Here is a 23,010-nt window from a genome sequence, read left to right as displayed (position 1 = left end):
ATGTTTTTGTAGAGTTTATACTTGAGAGTAGAATTGGTTTGCTGTAATTCATATCTTCAGTTTAACTAGATATGATTGGAACTTTTTTTAAAGTAGTTATACCAGTTTTCATTCCCACCAGTTATTTGTAAATATACCTGTTGTCTCTAATACTTACTTGATTTGGTCAGACTTTTAAAATTTTTGTCAATCTGTTGGCTATGTATGATCTCTATTGTGTTTTTACATTTGTAATTCGCTGATTTCTGTTGAGATGTAAACACCTTTTTGGACATGTGGATTTCCTCTTTTGTGTAGTGACTGTTCAAGTCTTGTTGATTTTTTTCATTGTTTTACTTTCTTTTTCTTACTGGTTTATAAGAATTCTTTGTATTTCTTAGATGCTAATCAATAATTGATTGTTATAAATACCATTAATTTTATGGCTTATCTTTTCATTTGATAGTGTCCCTTGTGTGTGCCATAGTAGCCATTGAACCCAGGGAGCTCTACCACTGAGCTACATCTCCTTCTCTTCACAGCCCCCTGAGTAGCTGGAATTCCAGACATGTGCTACTGTGCCCAGTTTTATTTTTTATTTTGAGACAGAATCTGGCCAAGTTGTCCAGTCCAGCTTTGAACTTGGGACTTTCCTGCCTCAACCTTCCAAGTAGCTGGGATTACAGGCTTTTGCCACCATGCCCCACTATAGTGTCTTAATGTAGTCAAATTTACCATGTTTCCTTTATAGTTAGTAGTTTTACATGTTCTAGAAAGAAAACCTTTCAGTTATGAAGATATTATCCCATGATTTTCTGAAAGCTTTATCATATTGCATTTCACAGTTTTGTCTTTAAACTACCTGGAATTGATTTTTAGCATCATGTAAAGTGAAGTCCTATTTAGCTTTTATATATGTGTAATCCAGTTTGCCTAGCACCATTTACTGGAAAGTTCATCCTGTCTGTACTGCTTTACAGGACCACATTTGTCACATCAGGCATCCATATATTGCTAGGGTCATTTTCTGGTCTGACTATCCATCCTGTTGATGCTTATCTATCCTGCACAAATATTATAAACTCTCAAATTATTGCAGTGGGTTTTTAATCAATTAAAGTAATTTTTAAATTGATACGCAATTATTATTCATATTTATGGGGTAAGGTAATTAATGTACCTATTGTCTCAAACATTTATCATTCCTTTGTGTTGGGGCCACTAGAAATTTTTCTTCTAGTTATTTTGAAATCTAAATAAATTATTGTTAATTATTACAATTCTATACCAGTATTAAATATCAGCCTGTTAATTCCACAGGCCTCCCCCCTTTCCTTCTTGAGAATTTTGATTTGAGTTGTTATTTATTTCAGAGATCAGTTTGGGAGATTTAACTTCTTCACAAATTGAATCCTTAAACTTTTGCTTTTGTTGCTGTGTCTGCATAGAGTCTTCTTTAATATACCTATGTATAGATAATTTTCTCACTAGAAAACTAATACATTTTTTGTTAAATTTATTGCTGGTTATTTTATTGTTTATCTATTTGCAGTGCTAGGGATTGAATCTAGGGCCACTGCTTGCAAGGCAAGCACTCTACTATTGAGCTACATCCTCAGCCCTTTTGGTGCTATTTTAAACAGGATTTTTAATTTTTTATTTTCTCTTGACCAATACATAGAAATGAGATTTTTTGTTGTTTATTTTATAGTGAGCAACCATATTAAAATTCAGTACATTATTTACATATTCTTTGAAATTTTCTCTATAAACAATTCATCACAGTTTTGTTTTTTTTTTTTCCTAATCTGTCTTTCTTGCCTTATTGGAATATCTAAGAATTCCAATTCAACTTAAATACTAGTGATGATAGGAAATATCTATGTTGAAAGTCCTCTTAGACCACCTCAGGTTTGATGATTTGTGAGAAAGTTTCATAGGAATCAACATATAGTTGTACTTCCACCTAAAATGTATTGTGGTGAAAGTTAGCTTGGATTGTTCTTACTTTGTTCTTAGATGCACTGACTGATATTGGAATTATTTCTTCCCTGGGAATTTGATAAAAATTATTAGTCAACCAACATGGAGTTTGGACAATGAGATATATTCTTTCCTATTTTATGGGACTGTTCAGGTTCTGTGTTTGTTGTTGTTGCTTTTTAATTACATCTGTACTGAAGAAGTAGAGATTTTTTTTCCTTGTCATTATTCCCTAAACATTATCTCTTAACAAATATTTGCTTCGTATTAGGTAATTATAAGTAGCCTAGCAATGATTTTAAGTGGATAGGCGGAATTGCAGAGGTTATAAACAGATACTATGCCATTTATATAAGGGATTTAAGCATCCTCATGTTTTGGTGTTCATAAGAGTTCTAGAACCAGTTTTCCACAGATACTGAAGGACAAGTGTATGTCCTTTTTAGGTCAAGTTTGTTAAGTATGTTGTTCCGATTCCTTATAACCTTGATTTTTTTTCTTTTTTTATCTGCTTCTATTTGATTTCTGAGAGAGTTATGTTATCATGTCCCAGTAAGTAAAGCCAAACAATCAATTTGTAGTTTCCCTTTGTTGTTCAGTTAGTTTTGCTCATATACTTTAAGACTAAAATATGAAATGCATCAGGAATTATTTCTTGGTGTAGTTAATTTTGAGGTATCCTTCTTTGTAGATTTTTGTCTACTTTGTTCAATATTAATAAAACTTTATTAGTTCTTTGCCAGTATTTGCATGGTGGAGTTTTCTTCCTTGCTATTACTTTCTACCTTTTTCTACTTTTATGTTTTGAATAGGTCTTATGTTAAATTCGTACCATAGTCATGTTCCAGTTTTTAGCTGATCTGCCAATGTGTAACATTTAACTGAATCATTGTGTTCATTTTAATAAAATTAGTTACATATTAGGCCTTAATTTGTCACTTTATTTGTGCTGTTTGTCCCATTTGTTTCATATTGCCTTTGGACAGATTGAATTTTGTTTTTTTGTTTTGTTTTTTGTCTTTTTAAGCCATATGATTTCTGTCAAAACTACTTCATTCTTTTTTAAAAAATAGTTTGTTTTTTTTTAAGTTAGTGTGTGCATTACAGGAAATAGACAACACAAGCAAAGAAAAAAGTCATCTAGTCACAAGCAGCTTAGTTGGACATGTCCTTCTAGGACCTGCATATATATATATATGCAACATTTCATTTTGTGTAATTGAGATCATAGTGTGTTCGTGCTTTCCTGCACATCATGAATATTCACCAATTCAGATTCCAAAGCTACATGAGTATTTTTGATAACCTAGAGCACACTATAGCAACTCAGTCTGTTAGGAAAAAATTTCATCTTGTCTTTCCTGGGGACAAAAATTTCACTAAAGCCAGAAATGAAAACAGGCTTCTAGATAGACATATTGGCAGAATTACAACTAAAATAATGCATTCCCTTAAAATTTAAAAATGAGACATAAAGCAACAGATACCAAATATAATGTTTCTAAGAGAGTTCATTATCAGGTTTCTACTACTAAAATAGTAGCAAGAAATCATCTTCCAAGTGAATTAAAAGTATTTCTACAATATAGTATGAAAATGCACACACATCAGTAGTAGCTCACATCAAAATGTAAATCTTTGAACACTTGCTCCCATTTTTACCTGTGTGATTCCTTCTGCCCCTCTGTTGCCAGCCTGATAAACAAGTTCTGATACTCATTGCCCAGAGTTAAAACAATTTCATATCTAAGATGCATCTATCCTATCAGTTATGCCAAAAAGATATTTACAAGTTGTCTAATTCACTAGCTCTTCTTTTTAATAATACTCTGTCAACCTCAGGACATCTAGAAAACTTAGATGTTATGAAATAAAGTATTAACTTTGTGCACAATAAGCATAAGTTCTTTACCAAAAATGCATGCATAAATCTGTGGTTATAATCTATAGCCATAGATTCTTACAGAAATGGAGATACTAGCAAAGAGCCCTTCCCCTTACCATTCCAGTGACTAAAGAACTACTTCACTTTTGGTCCTGCAGCACTTGTTCCTGCAGCAAAATAGAGGGCATACACAGCATAAACAAATGGGCCAGCCTATATTCCAATAAAACTTTATATGTGAAAATTGGCAGCAGGCTGGATTGGGGTCAGGACACCATTTAGCCCTGTACTGGCTTGTTTTATTGTTTTCAGGTATCTAAATTGTCTTTTTTTAAAAAATCCCTATGTAGTAATTACTATTTTATCAGTCAGTGTTTATTTTGTGTTATCTTCATGTTTTCCATTTTCTTTTGTCTTTATTCTTTCTGTCATCATTTGACCTGTTCCAGTCAAATAACACAAGTCTCTTAGGATGGTCTGGGGGTAAACTTGTTTTCTGTTCACCTGTATCTATATTATTTTGACATTTTGCTTAATTTGAGTAGAGATTCTTAGTAGATGATTGGCTTTTAATTCTGACCTTGCTGAGAAGGATATTGAAAAGAGAAACCTATATTTGCTAAAATTAATGAAGGAAACAATATCAGATTTACTGAAATGTCTTCATTGCTTTTCTTAACTCACTGAGTTTTCACTTTTCATTATATATTGGTCTATTTCCTGGTTTTTGTTAGCTCTTAAATGCTTTTAAGGTGATTTTTTAAAATATACTTATTTACATATATGTATTTCTCTTATTATCTGGTATTCTTAGATGTTTTCAATGGGAAAGTTTGTCCTTATAATACCACATTACTAAAGCCATGGTTGCCTAAGTTATAAACTTATACATAATTTCTTAAGTCATTTTATTGCTTTGCCAGTAATAGCTGATTCTTCCTTTCCATGTTTCCCTTGGCTTATGACTTGATTATCTAACTTTACATTGCAAATTCTAGATCCCCATTCACTTAGCCAAAAATTTATATTTTGTCTTTTCTTTGAATGATCTTTTGTCTTTTTTGACTTAATAGAGACATGATAATATTACTATTTTTGCAACTCTCCAAAATTGCCTAGCTCTGCTTAACCACCCCAGGTAATCCATGGAGTAACACATGTTAGAGCCAGATGTTTTCATATTGCCATTTGGTACTGCCCACAACAGTGGCTACTTTAACTAGGCCTTATGCTAGGCAGTGCCTTGATTTCTCCCTTGAGTGGGCTACCTGTCTAGTAAACAAAATCAGGTGTATTCAACTAACTATGGTGCAAAACCATCGGTAAAAGAAAAAGCTATAGGGCTGGGGATATAGTTCAATGGTAGAGCACCTGCCTAGCACACATGAGACCCTGGGTTTAATCTCCAGCACTGCAAAACAATAAAAATCTCTGAAATTCTTCCTTTGGCTTATAGAACATATACGTTTGAAAACAGGTTCTGCTACTTTGAGATAGTTGCATAAGGTTGGAATCTCATTAATTTTTAATTGCTAAAATGAGGGTCATAATAGTACCCATCTCATAGTGGTTGTAGAGATTTAGTTTAACATCTTTCCATGAAACATGATAATTATTCAGTAAAACTGAACCATTGAACATATTATTTATAAAATGTAAAGCGTTGTAAAATTAATTTTATCTATTTGGTTTTGATTGTTAGATGTGCTTTTTGAAAAATCGTGCTCGAAAGCAAGGTATTGACTTAAAACTTCTACCCACTGGATTCACCAAGAGGAAAGAGAATTCAACAATTTTTGATAAGAAGTAAGTTTTTACTCTTAGTATAATCAGTATTTGATTTCATCAGGAGCATTCTTAAGATTTGGTTTGCTGTTGAGCCTTGCCACGTGAGTGTGATCTGTAAACTGTTTTTGGATTTCAAAATAACGATGATCATTGCATGTCAGGTGACTAACAAAATTTGGGCATGTGATATGTATGTTTTCTTTATCCTCTGAAAAGTTTCTCAGATATTAATGTGTCTAACAAAAGTTATCTACCAAGTATCTTGTTAAATATGCTTAAAATTTAATTTTAGTAGGCCTGACTTGGAGTTCAATATTGTGTATTTCTAACAATCTCACCAGGGATCCTGATCATTTGAGCAGTGCCCTCGAACATCTCATACATTAGAAATAAACTCTGTTCTTTAAGACCTAAGGTATCATCAGAGTATTTCAGGGGCTTCAAGTACAAAGTGGTAAATCAGCAAAAGTGCTGTACTGTTCTAATCAAAGCAACCTAGCTTTTGTCATTGTTTCTACACTGGAATTCCAAGTAAGATTTCACTTAAAAGCCAGATATGGGGCCAGGTACAGTGGCGCACACCTGTAATTCCAGCATCTCAGGAAGCTGAGACAGGAGGATCTTGAGTTCAAAGCCAGTCTCAGCAACTTAGCGAAGCACTTAACAACTCAGTGAGACCCTACCTCTAATAAAATATTAAGAGAAAGGGCTGGGGATGTGGCTCGGGGGTTTAGCATCCCTGGGTTACCATCTCTAGAACCAAAAAAAAAAAAAAAAAAAGCCAGCTGTGGGGAAGAAGACTTTGGAAACATTTAACAGTGAATCTTTCTGTACAGATAATACCACAAGGATTAGTTTGCTGCTCTTTGAGTGTTGGGTCAAAAAGGCCCCAAGAGTACAGAGAATAGGATTCTAAAGTAGAGTCAGTATATTCCATGTCTTCAGATGCAACTTACTGCAGATTGGAAATATTGAGGTGGCGGGGGCTGCATCTACACTGAACATATACAGACTTTTTTTTTTTTCCTTATCATTATTCCCTAACAGTAAGTATAACAATTACTCACATAGCATTTGCTGTATGGAAATACTACGCTGTTTTGTATAAGCATGCACAGATTTTGGTATCTGAGAGGAATCTTGGAACCAGTTCCTTGTGTAAACCAAGAGAAGATTGAACTGTAACTAGCCAACTAAATTATTGGATAATACCTTTCAGAAGTCAACGTTCTGGATATAATAAAAAAAAAAAAAAAAACCTTTGACTTTGAGCTTCATAGTAATTGTGGGGTTTTGAACAAATCTCTTTCTCTGAGTCTCGTTTTTATTTTTATTTGTGTGTGTTTAAGTTTTGTTTTGAGATAGTGGCTCACTATGTTGTTGTCCATACTGGTCTAGAACTCCTAGGCTCAAGTGATCCTCCCATCTCAGCTTCTCCAATGGCTGGGTCTGTAGATGTATGCCACTGCACCCTCTGAGCTTCATCTTTACAATGTAGGAAATTGAACTCTAAGGTTGTTTTCCAGTTAACTATTCCACAAATTGAAAAAAAAAAAAAATAGGGCTATCAGAATTATTATTCTAGTAAGACTTTTTTCAAAAGATAATATATAATTACAAGATGATGTTATCTGTTTATTGTATATGTTGCAAGACATAAATATTTGCATGAGTGATTTTCTTTTTTCCTGGTTGTTTTCCAAAAGTAAAGTCATTCTTTGTACTTATCAAGTATGAGATGATTCTTTTGTGCATTTTGAAACATGTATTTAGAAATTGACATTCTGTTGGAAATTTAGGTAACTAAATATAAATGTGTTCTGTTTTATGAAGGAAACAATTCAGAATGATTGTCATCCAAGATTAGTTCTCAGTATTAAAAAGCATATGACTCCAAGTATAACATTGTCATGTCTATACATACATGTGAGTGTGTGTAAAAAGTTTTTTTCAAGAATATTACTCTCAGTCAGTATATTTCCTGAGTTTAGTAACCAGATTTATATTTTGGAACACCCTAGGTCTCTAAAATGATAAACCAAACTGTTCTTGCATTAGCTGTTTGCTCATAAATTTTCAAAGATTTGGGGTTGCCGTTATATATTTTCAGTATTTTCCTGTGAGGACATTAGCATCTGATGCATAATATACTTTAAGGTCAGGTTCTTAGCTTATTTCCATGTAGAAAAGGGAATCTTATATGGTTGTGGCCTTTTAGTATATTAATGGATTTGGAGAGTAACTTGTATGTAGGAAGGAATCAGTATATAGTAGCTACTATAAAAATAATACATCTGCATTATAAGATAATTTAAAGGAAAAATAGCACCTATAATCACACTCTCCAGATATAACCACTGATATTTCCTTCTCATATTTTCTACTTTCTTCAATTAATCAAGTAAAATATAGTGCAAAATACTTAAATAAATAAAAGTATTAAAGAATGACATAACTTTACCCTGATTAAATATTAATTTTTTGTGAATAAATGCATACACTTTTTTCCTGTAGCTAGTTTTTTTTCCACTTAACAATGTTATAGAGTTATATTCCACCTATGATCATCCTAATTTATTTAATTATTCCCATATTCATGAACATTTAGCTGATTTCTAGTTTCTGACTATTACACATAATCCTGTAATAAACATACTTAAACAAATTGCTTTGTGTTACTCAAGGTATTTATCAGTATTCTAACCTCTACTCCTTAGATGTTGATAGCACAAACACACCCACACCTCTGTTGTGACAACAGAATATTACTAGACATTGCCTCATGTTCCCTGGAGGGAACAAAAATCACTCTTTGAAAACCACTGATTTAGGTGAATACAGAAGACTTATTGATTGAAATGATAGTCTTTTCTTGGGCTAGATAATTAATACTATCAGTGTATGACAGAATTAGGATTGCAGAAAATGTTGATTGCTAAAAGGAAGTGTATAATAAATGTATAAGGTAACTTTTCCCCTTTAGGGAAGATTTAAAAAAGACATTGAGAAGGGCCTTGTTTAGGATATCTGTGTTTATCATTTATTCATCTGAAAATGACTACAGTTTTAAATGATTGCAGTGATATTTGCTGGAAAGGAGGAAGAACAGAATGTTAAATCTTTTCAAAGAATTCTTTTCAGCTCCCATACCCTCAGTATTCTGTTCTAAGTGGTAGTTTTTAATTCTTTTTTTCAACTTTGAAAAATGGTTAAGGCTTTGACGGGATTCATATTGCTTCTACCATATGATACATGTTAGGTGACCTATGTAAGATCTAATTTACTTGCTTATTGGAAGGATTAAAGTAGTACCTGACACATAGTAAATAATATATAATGACTGTTAAAGATCTACATTCTCCTATCTGAAGTTCTTGATCCTTTTGTTACATTCACCCCTCATAGGTCTAGGACAGCATCAGATAATAACCTACAAATGGTCACATTATAAAACATATTGTCTGTAAACTGACTCAGTCAGATTTTGCTGCCAAAAGAGCTAGAAAAAAATCTTGTAGCTGTGGAGATTTGGAATTGCTGATATGAAATATGTTGATCATTCCTAATCTAAGAATTCAAACTTTTTGAGAGTGACATGATGCCAGAAGTGGAAAATTCAATACTTGACTTCATATGACAAGTCATAGTCAAAATGACGGTACACTAAAAATATTGTATAGCATTACCTTTGGATTGTGTATAAACATAAATGAATTTTGTGTTTAAACTTGGGTTACATTCCCAAGATATTTCACTGTGCATATGCCAGTACTCTAAAATCTCAAAAAATCAAAATCAGAAATACTGTTCCAAGTGTTTGGATAAGGATCACTCAGGCTGTACTAAGATTATTATTTATATTCTGTAATAATTGATCCTTTGTATGTATAGGCAGCTGGAGCTGCAATATAGTTAGAAACTCAAATTCAGTTTGATTTATGAGCTTATTTTTTTAAATTTTGAATTACATGTTTAGTTTGTTATTTCTTTGAGAACTATTGTATACCAAACTTTTGTATACTAAACTTTTTACACCCATGTGCCATCATGTTTAGCTAAATTGCTTAAAAATTCAAATGTTCTAATAATGGTAACTTTTGAGGAATCTGAGTGAAAAATTCTTTTAACTGTTTTTGTAACTTTTTTATAAATGGCAAAACTATTTTCAGTGCTGGAGATCAAACTCTGGTCTTTGCACTTGTTATTGCCAAACTCTATCACTGAACTCTAATCAAAGCCCCCTGAAATTATTTTTTAAAAGTAGTTTTTAAAAACTACTTTTTTAATGCTTGCATAAATGAGTGTAATTAATGTGCCTAATATTATGCCTGTAGAACTATCAGCAAGTTACTGTAGGTAACAACAGACTAAATAGAAACCTTAGGAAAATAGGTTCATTCTAACTCAGGCATCCTTTATGGTAGTAGTTTGTGACCAGTATAACTCTGAGTCTCCTAAAAATCAATGGAAATTATGTCATCTATGAATTTTTCTAAGAACTGTAACTTTCATTGAAAAGTCAGAGTAGAATATAAAAGTCGGGGCATGACGTAAAAATATATATTTAATAAAGATAAATTTTAGAGGATTGTTGACATTATAATAGATACCTTTAATGAACAAAGACATGTCAAGATGAAAAATAAGTTGAAGCCAAACATGGGGGTACATGCGTGTAATCCCAGCTACTTGGGAGACTTGAGGCAGGAGGATCAAAAGTTTGAGGACAGCCTCTGCAACTTAGTGAAACCCTGTCTCCAAAAAAAGGACTGGAGATGTAGCTAAGTGTTATATTGCCTCTGGGCTCAGTCTCCAGTACTGAAGAAAAAAAAAATAGTTGAGCCAAAGCAGGATTCTGTTAAAAATATAGGAGTTTGATAAGAAAATGAATCCAATAGAAGGCTTCCCTACTTAATTTTGGAGCTTATCTCAAACTACCACTTTAGAAAAGTACTTTGTTCAGAGTAAATCCTTTCTCTTATAACTTTATGTACGCTTTGACTTAGTGTTAATCAAAAACTGTTGAGGGCTGGGATATAGCTCAGTTAGTAGAGTATTTACCTCGCATGCGCAAGGCCCCCGAGCACCACAAAAAAAAAAAAAAGGAGAGAGAGAGGCTGAGACAGGGGGATCTCAAGTTCAAAGACAGCTCAGCAAAAGTGAGGTGCTAAGCAATTCAGTGAGACCCTGTCTCTAAATAAAATACAAAATAGGTCTGGGATGTGATTCAGTGGTTAGGTGCCCCTGAGTGCAATCCCTGATACCCCCCCCCCAAAAAAAAAAAAACCAAATTGTTGGAAAAATATCTATGTAAAGAAAACGTTACCGAATGACGTTAAAAATTGAATAAATGGGGAAAAGTACTTTGTGCTTAGAAGGCTCAATATTTACTTCTTAAATGATCTCTAAGTCATGATTTTAATCAAAATATCCATGAGATATAATTCCTTGGTTTTTTATTGAATTGATTAATGAATTGAGAAGGAAGGATTTCATGGCAAAATGAAGTTCAGTTTTGAAGAGTGACATGGGAGAGGTGCCAGAAAAAAATAGATAAAGAAAGAAGAGTAATGAGGTGGACTCATTAAAATTTATGAAGTTCTAGTAACATTTTTAGTGTTAGTATAGGAATCTGTAGTATATGATTAAGGTAGCATTTCAGATTAACACAAATAATTAGCTATAGCTGTAGCTCAGAAGTAGAACATTTGCTTAGCATGTGCGAAGCCCTGAGTTTGATCCCTACACCACTAACTAAATAAATAAAGTGCTAGGCTTGATCTCCTAGCCAAGAACAATAGGGGAGGGGAAAACTAATGATTTGGAAATACATATAGACTCTCCATGCAGCATGCTTACTCAAATCTACTGACCCTTAGCTGGGAATGCCCATGAAACAAAAAGGAAAAAAGAAAACAATAATAATTACTTATTCAGAAAATAAGGTTGAGACAGTGGCTTGCCATTTCAAGGAAAAGCTGGATCTTTTGATAACTTCCAGGCATATCAATATCTTGAACTCAAGTGAAATAAAAAATCCTAGAATTTTTTTATAATCTTAAAGAGAAAACATCTCACCTATAGTCCATAAAGGGTTAAAAAAGATGAAGAAAAAACTAAGTTTATATAGTTTTAAAATTCAATGGCAAAAAAGGCCATAATAAAGTTAAAAGACAAACTTGGCCCTCCAAAAATCCTTAACATATATGACAAAGAGTACTTATGCATTAATAAGAAGAAAGACTTACAGCTAATTAGAAAAAGAGACAAAGGATAAGAATAAGTAATCCCAGAAAGAATTTATATGCACATTTCTCTCTTTTCTCTTTCTTTCTCTTTCTCTCTCTCTCTTTCTCTTTCTCTCTCTCTTTCTCACACACATACACACACAATATACAATACAATTTTCCCTTAGTATACATGAGATATTGGTTCCAGGACCTTAAGACCCAAATCAGTGGATACTCAAGACTCATACATAAAATGGCATAGTATTTGCAAATAAACTTCTTCCATCTACTTTAGATTACTTATAATACCTAATAGAATATAAATATTACATAAATAGTTGTTACATTGTATTGTTTATTTAAATAATAACAAAATGTGTACATATTAGTATAGATTCTTGGTGGGGGTTTTGTTGTTGGATATTTTTAATCAGAGCCTGGTTGAGCTTGTAGATATGGATTTCTTAGGGAAAACTGACTGTATGTGGGTGATAAGTTTATGATAGCTACTATAATGAAGATGTGGGTAAACCAGACCCTTTTCCTCTTCTACTGTTCTCAAGGTATAAATTGGTACAGTCATTTTAGAAGTTTGGTAATATTTCTCAAAATGTTATAAGTCTTAAAATAATATAAATACTGAAAGAATTTAGCCTCCAAAAGTATTAGTAAAATTTCACAGAAATAGATGTACATGTGTATCTACTGAGGCATTTTTTTTAATAGTGTAAAAACTGGCAATAATCTAAAGTATCTTTCAGTGTGGGGTGAGTTAAAGAAGTGATAATATCTTCATGCAGTGGAATTCCTTGCAGACATTAAACAAAATCAGAATTAGTTATAACAGTATTGCAAGAAATGATAATCATGATGTTTATTGAAAAAAAAAATGTGTGAGTTTATCTAGCTTGTTTGAAAGATATGAAGCTCCCTTTATATCAGTAGTTCTTTGAGCCTGAACCTCTTTGAGAATCAGCTTAAACTTAAGAGTTCTGTTACCAGAAAGATGTCCATAAAGTATTTGTTATATAATTTTAGGTGAGCCCATGTAAGAAAAGCTATGGCTAGATGGTGTAATCCCTGTGACGTAAATAGCTGAGGAAGGAGGATCTCAAGTTTAAGACCAGCCTGGGCAATTTTGTGCGACTCTGTCTTTAAAATTAAAAAATAAATAAATAAAAAAGAGTTGTAGATGTAACAGTGTTAGAGGATTCCTGGTTTCCATTCTCAGTATCCCATGGAGGGAAGGAAGGGAGGAAAGAAAGGAAAGCTGCATACACTTAGTGCATTGCTTCGTCCTCTACAGTAATGGAGTTTGGATTAAAGCTGTTTACCTATACTGAGGACCATGTAGAAATATCTCCTTGAATCCTTTGGGCATTACATATTAACTCTGCACACAGTGTGCTAAGTAAATGTAATCATATTTAACTCTGGGAGAAGTGTCTCTGGTCTGTTTCTTCTGATCAGCTGTTATTTTTCTTTGGAATAAAAAAAAAATACTGTAGTTTCAGATCTCAGTTCTGCTGTTTACTAGATTTTGACCTTGACTCTTCATTATCTGTACCTCCTTTTCCTTGACTTTAAAATGGACATAATTTTAACCTAACCACATTACCAATATTTTTTGTTCACTTTTTTAAAGTTTCAGAGTCATTTTTTCCCTCCTTTCAAATTTCTTTTAGGTCTTATAAAGAATATGTTATCCAATTTTTATCTGAAAATGCCTTTATTTATTCTTTTTTATTTTTTTAATGGAAATGTAGTATACACAAAGTACACAAAACATTAGTGTACCATGGTCAATAAAAAGAACATTACCAGCACCTTAGAAGTCTTTACAGCCTGTCATGGCAATCTATACCTCCATCTAAAGCTAACTATTTCCCTAACTTCCAACCTGATAGATTGGTTTTGTCTTTTTAACTTTTTTCCAGTATTTTATTGTGAAAAGTTTCAAACATAAAGCAAAGTACAAAAATTTTGTAGTAAATACCCATATGCTTACCACATAGTTTCTGTCATTAGCATTGTACTACAATTGCTTTATCACATTCTTATCCATCTGTTAACCCATCTTTTTTGGGTACATTTCAAAGTAAAAAGCAAATGTCATTCCATTGGTTCCTGGATATTTCAGTATCATTAACTAGAGTTCAATATCTGTTTACATTTTCTTTCCGTTTGATGTAGTAAAATTTAAATAGTGAAAGACATAAACCTTAAGTTGTACATTTGCTGAGTTTTGACAAGTACATACACCTTTATAACTCAGTCTCTATGAATATTTAAAACACTGCCATCACCTTAGGTTTTTCCTGATTAACTCTTCTTCTCTCTAGAGCTAACCTGTTCTAATTTTCTGCCTTGAAGATTTGTTTTGCTTGTTTTAAAGTTTTATTTATATATATATATATATATATATATATATATATATGGAGTTATGTAGTTCAGCCTTACTTTTCAATGATAGTTTAGCTGTCCATAAAGTATCTTGACACTTATATTAGTAAGTTCATTTATTTATTCCATTCCCTTTTTTTTTTTTCTTTTTAACCACTGTTGAGAACGCTGTTGTACGCATAGTGTTTCTTTAGTCTCTAATAGTTGCTGTGGCATACATCTGTAATCCAGTTACATGAAAGGCTGAAGCAGGACTATCACAAATTGGAGACCATCCTGGCAAATTTAGTGAGACCCTGTGTCAAAATAAAATGGAGCGGGGGACGGGGAGGAAGAAGGCACCTTTATGGAAGGTGTCTTAGTCTATTTTTTGTTGGTTTAGCAAAATACCACAGATTGGGTACTTTTATTTAAAAGAATGAAGTTTATTTTTTTCTTATGGTGGTCTGGGGACTGGGAAGTTCAAGATCATGGCAGCAGCATCTGTTCATTTGCTCTTGAGGGCCTTAGAACCATGACATGGCAAAAGACATGACATGGAAAGACAGAGGAAGCATGGTAGAGCAGATCTCTTTTCCTCTTCTTATAAAGCCACTATTACTATGGGGAACCCCACCCTCCTGACCTCCTCTATTCCTAATTACTTTCCAAAGGCCTGACCTCCAAACACCATCAACACATGCGTTTGGTGGGTAAGTTTTCAACACATGAACTTTTGGAGGACACATTCATATGAGAAAAATTGGGTGAAGGGGTCAGGATGGTAATTGTATATGGATAACATGTAGCATGTTGTTGTATAAGTTCCTCATTTTATTTTCCTGCCTGTTTTGGTCAGAGATCAAGTGCAGAGGGAATAGGCTTTAACTTGTCAATTGGAGGAATGAATTGGACTGAGGGATCCCACCCCACTAGTACAGGTTGAATATTCTTACTTGAAAATCTTGAGAATCAAAATGTTTCAGGTTTGGGTTTTTTGGATTTGGGCATGTTTGTGTAGACTTTTCCTATAATGGCTTCCCTAATTCCAAAATCTGACATCTGAAATGCACTAAAATGACACTCAAAAATTTGAGGCTGGGCATGGTGGCACACTCCTGTAATCCCAGTGGCTCAGGAAGCTGAGGCAGGAGGATCCAAAGTTCAAAACCAGTCTCAGCAACTTAGCAAGGCCCTGAGCAACTTAGCTAGACCCTGTCTTAAAATTAAAAGCGGGGGCTGGGGTTGTGGCCCAGTGGTTGAGTGCCTCTCGGTTCAATCTCTGATACCCCAAAAACATATATATATTTATTTATTTATTCAGGAGCATTTTAGATTTTACATTAGTAATGCCCAACCTGTATCTGCAGCTTAGCTTCAGACTTGGACTCTTTTGTGTATACTAACCACCTCTTCCCCAAATAGGACCCCAACGTTTGACCTGTTTTTCCCCTACCCCCAGTTTATCTCTACGTGATCTTAACTCCTAGTTCTAAGCAACCTAGTCCTTCTGTTAGCTTAAAACTCTTCAGTTCTCAACTTTTTTTGACCCAGGATTCTTTAGCGCACTCTCTGTGCATCTCTCTTGTACTTAGAGAATTAGTAGAGATATGCCCATTATTAAACAACAGTCTGAATTAATATTTAAGAGTTCTAGTCCTGTTTTAGAAGCTAGCCACTAGGTGTCCCTCTTGTAAAGAAATAAAAAAATCTTCTTATAAATTCAAAAAATTACTTTTTATTCTTTGGATAAAATTATAGCATTCTAATTATATTGCAAAGATATACTCACTCATCCCTTTATTAATATCAGTAGCAATTTTTTCTTTAATCAGTTGTGTGGAGATGCACTTCTTAAAGCACAGGATTTTTTTTTTTCTCCCCACATGGTATCTTTATAAATATAAGTAGTATAGTTTTATACCTTGCTGCAAACCAACTTTAGAAAAGAGCAAAGGAAAATACAATGAAGGAGTTAGCAGTTGTGATCATGGAGGGACAAGTGGATTTTGCATTGAGATTTGGAGGATTATACAATAGGTGCTCATTACAAACTTACTGACTGCCTGAAATGTTAAGCTCTGTGGTTTCTTTGCTGTAGCAGCTTTGGTAGAGTTTGGTGGAAGAACTTCAAAGCACAAACAAGAGACTTAGAAAAACAGTGTGAAAGAATAGAAACCTAAAGTTATTAGGTCAGGCCTTTACTTACTACAGTCATGCAAACAGTGGTATGGAAGTTCCCGTGACATAGTGTCACAGAACATGTACTTTCCCACAGCAGCAGTTACCTAATATTTGTGGAAATGGAAAACCAAACACTTTAATTATCATGGAGTCCCCAAACTGATTGAATTAGAGAAGTGTTTTTTCCCAGTCACCAAATCTGATCCTTCATTATATACCTCTGGAATGTGTTCCTTTATGTTTTTATGTTTCCTTGACCTACAGCATATATCAGCTGCATTCTTCTTTGCAGGCCCCTTTGGTCTCAGTCTTGACTATTAGGACCTCTAAGTGCTCTTCCTACCTTTGATGTTTCCTCACTTCAGTCATATAGTGCTCTTAGATACATCTTTCTAAAACATGCTTTTGCTATAATGGTCACCAAATAGAATATTAGTGCTTCTGTGCCCACAGTAATCATTAGCTAATAGATACTACCATTGGTCATAGGCAGAGGTGCCAGTAGGTCAAATTTGTCATCTCATCCCTGCCTTTGCAGCCCCTGAAACTCTCTGAACCCCTTCCATGGTCAGAAGTGAATACCCTCTTCTTATCCCCCCCACATTTGAAATTGCTACCTTTCAGGCAGTTGGAAATATCCATTACAAGTATTTCTCATTAAGCAAAATAATGTGAGTTTTCTTGGGTATTTGCTTGTTAAAAGAGAAATTATAATATAGGTCATACTTCTAGAATGTTTATTTTGTGGTAAGCATAACAAAATTTAATTTTAGAATTTTCTCGGCAAGTTATTTTCCTTTCTGTGTCTGTTGCGTTAGTTGTAAGAAGAGACTGTAGTGCTAGTTTTGTGTGTGTAGTCGTTTTCAATTTAGAGTTCATATCAGAATTGATTGTGATGCGGTTTCACAATGCAGAAACCAACAGAATTACTAATTCATTGGCCTTAGGGTATTGTATTTTTAAAAAGCACCAGATGATCTTGCTGTTTACCTTTACCTGAAAAATCATTGACTACTGGCCTTATTCAGTTCAGTCAATGGAAAGACACGTTGGCAGACTCTTACAGTGTTGTGTATTTAATGATACAATAGTAGCACAGAGAAGACTGTCTGCTCCATCCTTGACAAAGGAAGACCATTCATTTCAAGCAGGTGACAAAAAAGACTTCCCAGAAAAGAGGACTTGAACATGTTTTGGAAGGACACGGAACAGTTTCTATGTCTAGATTTTTATCCAGAGATGGAAGTGATCTGGTGGTGATAAAATCAGATGCAAAAGCGAAGAATTTAGGACAATCATAAGCAGTTTGATGTGTCTAGAATATAGGGCGGGAATTGATGAGTGATTGGGAATGAAGCTGGAGAAAAGCCCATTGAACCATGCCAGGAAGGTTAGTTTGTATCTTTCTTGGAGCAGAAATCTTCCTGTTCCTGCCAGTGACCCATATCCAAGTATGGATCTTTATAATCTGTTCCTACCTGATTTCCGCTAGATAGTCAATTGAATGTACACATACTGTTCCTTCTTGTAAATCCTGGGATGTTTTCCTCTTGCACATATCCTAGACATCTGTGAAAGTACACCTGATAACTTGTCTTCCCCATTATGTTTCCTTTGCCTAAGTTCCTATAGTACCTATTTTATTCACAGTTAATATGAAACACATGCCAGTATTTAGGACAGGTATTTATTTTTGGTATGCGTTTATCTGCTCTGCCTCCTACATGCTCTTACTTTTTTTTAGGGATTCCATAGGCATTTTGAAGTGGACATTTTGTTGTCGTTGTTGTGCTTTTTTATGCATTACAGGAAAGCTAGCATTCCTGGCCCTTGCCCAGTAAAATTCTGTGTTCCCCCACTCTTGGAACACTTAAAACTGCCTCCCCATTTCCAAATGTCCCTACTTCACCCACTGCAAGTAAAGAACCACTTTAAGTGCTTAAGTTCGCATCGATTGTGTGAAGTATTCTTTTTCATTTCAGTCTTCACCTGCTACATTCATTTTCTTAGTGTACTGTCTACTAAAGCCAATACCACCTAGTTAACCTGTTTCCTTTTATCATGTAGTAGTGGTACTAATTTTTAAAAGGGCAAAAATATGTTACTGGAACTTTTCAAAGTATTTTCATAATGATGTGAAACATAAAACTGTGGTTTTCATTCTCCCAAATTTTAGATATTTTAATCCATTACTAAGTAACTAAACAGATCCTTTGTATTCATCCAAAAACATTTATCATGGTATTAATTCTATTAACATAAATTATTTTATGAGGAATAGTTGCAGTTATTTTTGAGATTTCAAATCTTTATCTCAGAATATGTTTTGAAAGGCTAAATGACTACAAGTGAAGGATTATGTAGATGTTTCATACATTGTTTTTCCTTGGAATACTCCCAAATTTGGTAGATTTTCTCTAAGCTTTAAATTAAAATAAGATTTTTATAGTTGACACTGGAACAAAATGTTTTTTTAAAAAAATTCCATCAAGTATTATTTTGTTGCTTCCAAATGTAATAGTTGATAATTTTAGTTTCTTCTTTTGCTATTGATTGTAAGTGAAAAACAAAACCTGAAAAGAAGAAAACTTGGGTCCACACCCCAGTTAAGATGCTTTATGCTGCATGAAATAGAATGCCCAGTTCAGACTGGTTTGAGCTATTACGTATTTTTTAAAAAGGGCAGTTTGGTTCTTATAACTGAATGTCCAGAGGGAGGGTAGACTTTAGGGTTAATAGATACAATGACTTGATGATATCATCATGGACCATTTTATTTCTGATTCTTCATTAAATCTTCTGTGGTGTCTCCTTAATCCTCATGGCTGTAGAGTGCTACTAGTAACACTTTGGTTTACAGTAAATATCCATAATGAATGCTTTTCTCAAAGCAGTATTATATAGGAAACCAGAAACTCAGCACGATTAAACTGTGTAGGTCACATGCCCAACCCTGAGCCATTGTGCCCAGGAAAATATACTGATGTTGTTAAGCCAATAGGAATACACAGAGGATAGAAATGGGTCCATTCCTCAAAGTATGGTTATAGATTAGGAAGGATGATAGTGGAGTTAAGGATAGTTGCATTGCAAACAAAATGTCCACTATCTATTTCTAAATGAGTTTAAAATATGGAGGCAAATATTTGAAATAGGAAATAATCATGATGTATTTAAATAAGTAGTACAGAAGATACATGGTTTATTATTGAGTTTTCATTTCTAGAAAGTTCATAATAGTGTACTCTAAAGTTACAATACTCTGGGTTCAAATACCAACTGCATCACTTTCCAACTGAATAATGATCTTAAAGTAATGGCTGTCCTCTTTGTATCTTGTGTTTTCTTTTATATAATGAAATAATAACATTTACCTTCTAGTGTTACAAGGATTAAATGGATTAAAGATATAAATTTAGAACCATGCCTGACATACAAAAGGTACTTAATAAACTATTGTTATTACTATTACTACTTGTTAGTGTGGTAGTTTTTATAACCTGTAGTTTTTATAATTTAGTTAGCGATATAGTATTATGAAAATCAGACGTGGAAAGTCTGGCTTTTGCTTAGCTCATGGAGTGTCTTAGTCTATTTTCTTGCTGTTAACAAAATACCTGAGAACATGTAATTCACAAAGAATAAAGGTCCATTTTCATGATTCTGAAGGCTGGGAAGAGCCTTGTGCTGGCATCTGGTGAGAGCTCCCAGCTACAATATAACATAGTGGAGGATAGCACATGGTGACACAAAGCAAGCTAGTCAAGAGATAGCTCCCTTTTACAACAAAGTCACTTCCACAACAATCCATTAATCCATTCATGGGTTAATGCATTCATGAGGGCAGAGCCCTTACTACTCACTACCCTCCCAAACAACCAACTTATCAACACTGCCACATTGGGGACCAAATTTTCAACGAGTTACTTGTATTTAAGAATTAGAAGTATAAATCTTGAACAGGCATATTTGAACTGACATGATATATCAATGTGATTCTCAAAAGTCATAAGTACAAACAAGGACTGAAAAGTTGATGTCCCAAATATACCACGAAACACTTTTCTTAGAATTAAGTAATAGGATGATGGATTTCCCTCTAAATCCTTCATTTCACTCTTCTTTAAAACCTTTATGTTGCATTAACTATAAGATAAAATCCATATTACTTACAGAGCATTGAGAGCTCTTTATAGTATGGAATTAATGCACATGTCTAGTTTCTTCTCCAGCAACTAAACTGGAATTCATGGTAAGTACAATTTGCTTATGGACTCGTGGCAAAGTAAGTTACAGAAACTGTAATATTTCTATTCTAAGCTTCATAATTCAGGACATGGAATTGAATGTAAAATTACAATGATAATAAAAACAACATTTTGAGTGCTGTATTGTAAACTCTAGACATATTTACTTATTCATTCTTGTGATACAGTCTTGTTTTGCCCATGTTGTGAGAAGACTGAGTCAGAGATTAAGTCTCTTGCTCAAGATCATATTAAGTAATAAATTGTTAGAATGGGATTCAAACACTAGGTCCACTTAACCTCTCTTCTGTGCTACTTCCAGGCATTATAGTATTGTAAGCATTCTTGCAGTGTACAGTGTCAAGAAAGAACAGGATGCTTTCATATAAATTGTGCAATGGAAGGGAAAATGCAGTACCCAAGATTGTTGGTTGACTTGTTGCCCTAAAAAAATGTCTGCCTTGGACCTGTCCCCTTCTTTGTCTCTGTGTTCTTGATCCCTGGTGAGCTCAGAAATGTTCTTTGAATAAATGTTGGTTGATTGGTGGAGTGCAATGGGAATTAGATGTGTTTTTATTTATATATATGTATGTATATGTGTGTGTCAGGAATATTCAAGCTTCTTTAAACTTGGTATTAGAAATCTTAGTTCTTAAAATTTAGCTTCCATATGTAACTCTTAATTGTGGCGTGTTTCCTAGAAATATGTTTTTTAGGCTGTTAAAATAATTAGATTTAAAACCTCACTTATTATTAGGTAGTAATTTCTAAGATTAAAAAGGAGACATCTTAAATGAATAATTCTAATAAGGAAATATATTTAAGTTTAGAGAAAAAGATTTAAATTATTCCTGTTCTTTCTATCACTATTATCTGACACTTTCTCATGAAAACATCTTTGACTTTGCTGATTATTAAAAAATAGCAAATCATGTGAAAGATTGTTTTTTATACACACATTTGAAGAATTAAGTCCTTTTATAATGTCTAGAATTAGTGTAGTTAAAAGTTTGGGGTATACTTTCATACTTTTAAATCCATGATATATAAATCTGTATTTTAAATATAAATATCGTCAATAAACATGCACATATTTTAATGTCAGTGCATATAGTTCTTCCACTTTTATGGCTGCTTAACATTCATTATGTAGACCTACATGATGAATTTATATAACTAACTTTCTGATGGTGTACATTTAGGTTGTTTCTAATTTTTTCCTGTTATAAAATGTAGCACAGTGTACATTTTGTACATATCGTATTACTTGCCCAATAACTTCCTTGCAGTAAATTTCTGGAGGAAAGAAAAACTGTTGAGGCAAAAATATATATTTTGTAATTTCTGAATTTTCCTCTCTGTATTTTATGAAATCAAATTACCAAAAGTGTGTATTAGCTTATACTTCTTTCAGCAATGGAAAGTGTTCATTTTGCTACACTTTCTTAGTGCAAATCTGATAGGTAAAATAATAATATCTTTTTTAATGAGTTAAAACATGATTGCAGTACCTTTAAAAGGATCTGATGACTTGATTTGCATCTTGTTCTGTGGGATTCTATAGTGTTTCAGATATTCAGAATGACAATTTTGAGTCATGAAGTCAGAAGGATAATTGAGTATATGGACCTAAAACCCCTACACAACAAATATCTTTTCATATACATACTAATTTCTTGAACCTGTGGGAAAGAATGAACCTTAAGAGTTTCTAATAAGCAAAAGAATCATCCTTAACAGTTTCTAACAAGTAAGAATTAATATAAATAGGTACCCTGTATAACTCACTGAAAATAAGTGTAAAATAATATTTATTTTCTTCATTTATTATACTTGTCATCTCTTTCTCAATTTTTTCTGCATGATTGCTTTCTAAGGAGGCTTTTTAGATATTTCCCCCTAACTGTCCCCACTGTGACATTTGGATAACATATAAATATATTACCCCATAGGGTAATGCTGCTCTTATTAGCATGCCATATATGTATGCACTTGTATTGATATTTGGGGGAAAAGCAGAAAAAGCTTTGCTCTGCATGAATAGTTACTTTGGTTTCGTGGGGCTCAAAGAAAATGTCAGTATTCTGTAACTTATCAGTTGTCCAAAGGGAACATTAGGTTTAATAATTGCCACTATTACTTTAACCAGCCCGTTGTTAAACTCTATACATATGCCTTGGACTACCTAAGTTTTCTAGAATATTCAGACACAGTATTTCCATTCTTAGGAAAATTAATATGCAGAGGGCACAGTGAAATTATTGTGATTGGAGACATTTTATTGAATTTAGGGAACAGTATTGTTAGGAGTAATAGTAATGCATTAGAAGTA

The 23,010-nt window shown here is 33.5% G+C and overlaps 1 protein-coding gene across 2 annotated transcripts in view; it reads left to right on the top strand.

Annotated features, from left to right (window-relative positions):
* The window catches only part of Znhit6 (zinc finger HIT-type containing 6), a 69,405-nt gene that overhangs the window by 3,781 nt on the left and 42,614 nt on the right, over positions 1–23,010 (top strand). For both annotated transcript variants that reach the window (XM_027935261.2, XM_027935260.2), the window contains one exon: positions 5,550–5,653. In XM_027935261.2, the coding sequence (XP_027791062.1) occupies positions 5,550–5,653 (104 nt within the window). The remainder of the gene's footprint in view (positions 1–5,549; positions 5,654–23,010) is intronic.

Source organism: Marmota flaviventris, chromosome 10, assembly GCF_047511675.1.
Source record: "Marmota flaviventris isolate mMarFla1 chromosome 10, mMarFla1.hap1, whole genome shotgun sequence".
NCBI lineage: Eukaryota > Metazoa > Chordata > Mammalia > Rodentia > Sciuridae > Marmota > Marmota flaviventris.
This window is presented reverse-complemented; position numbering and strand designations above follow the sequence as displayed.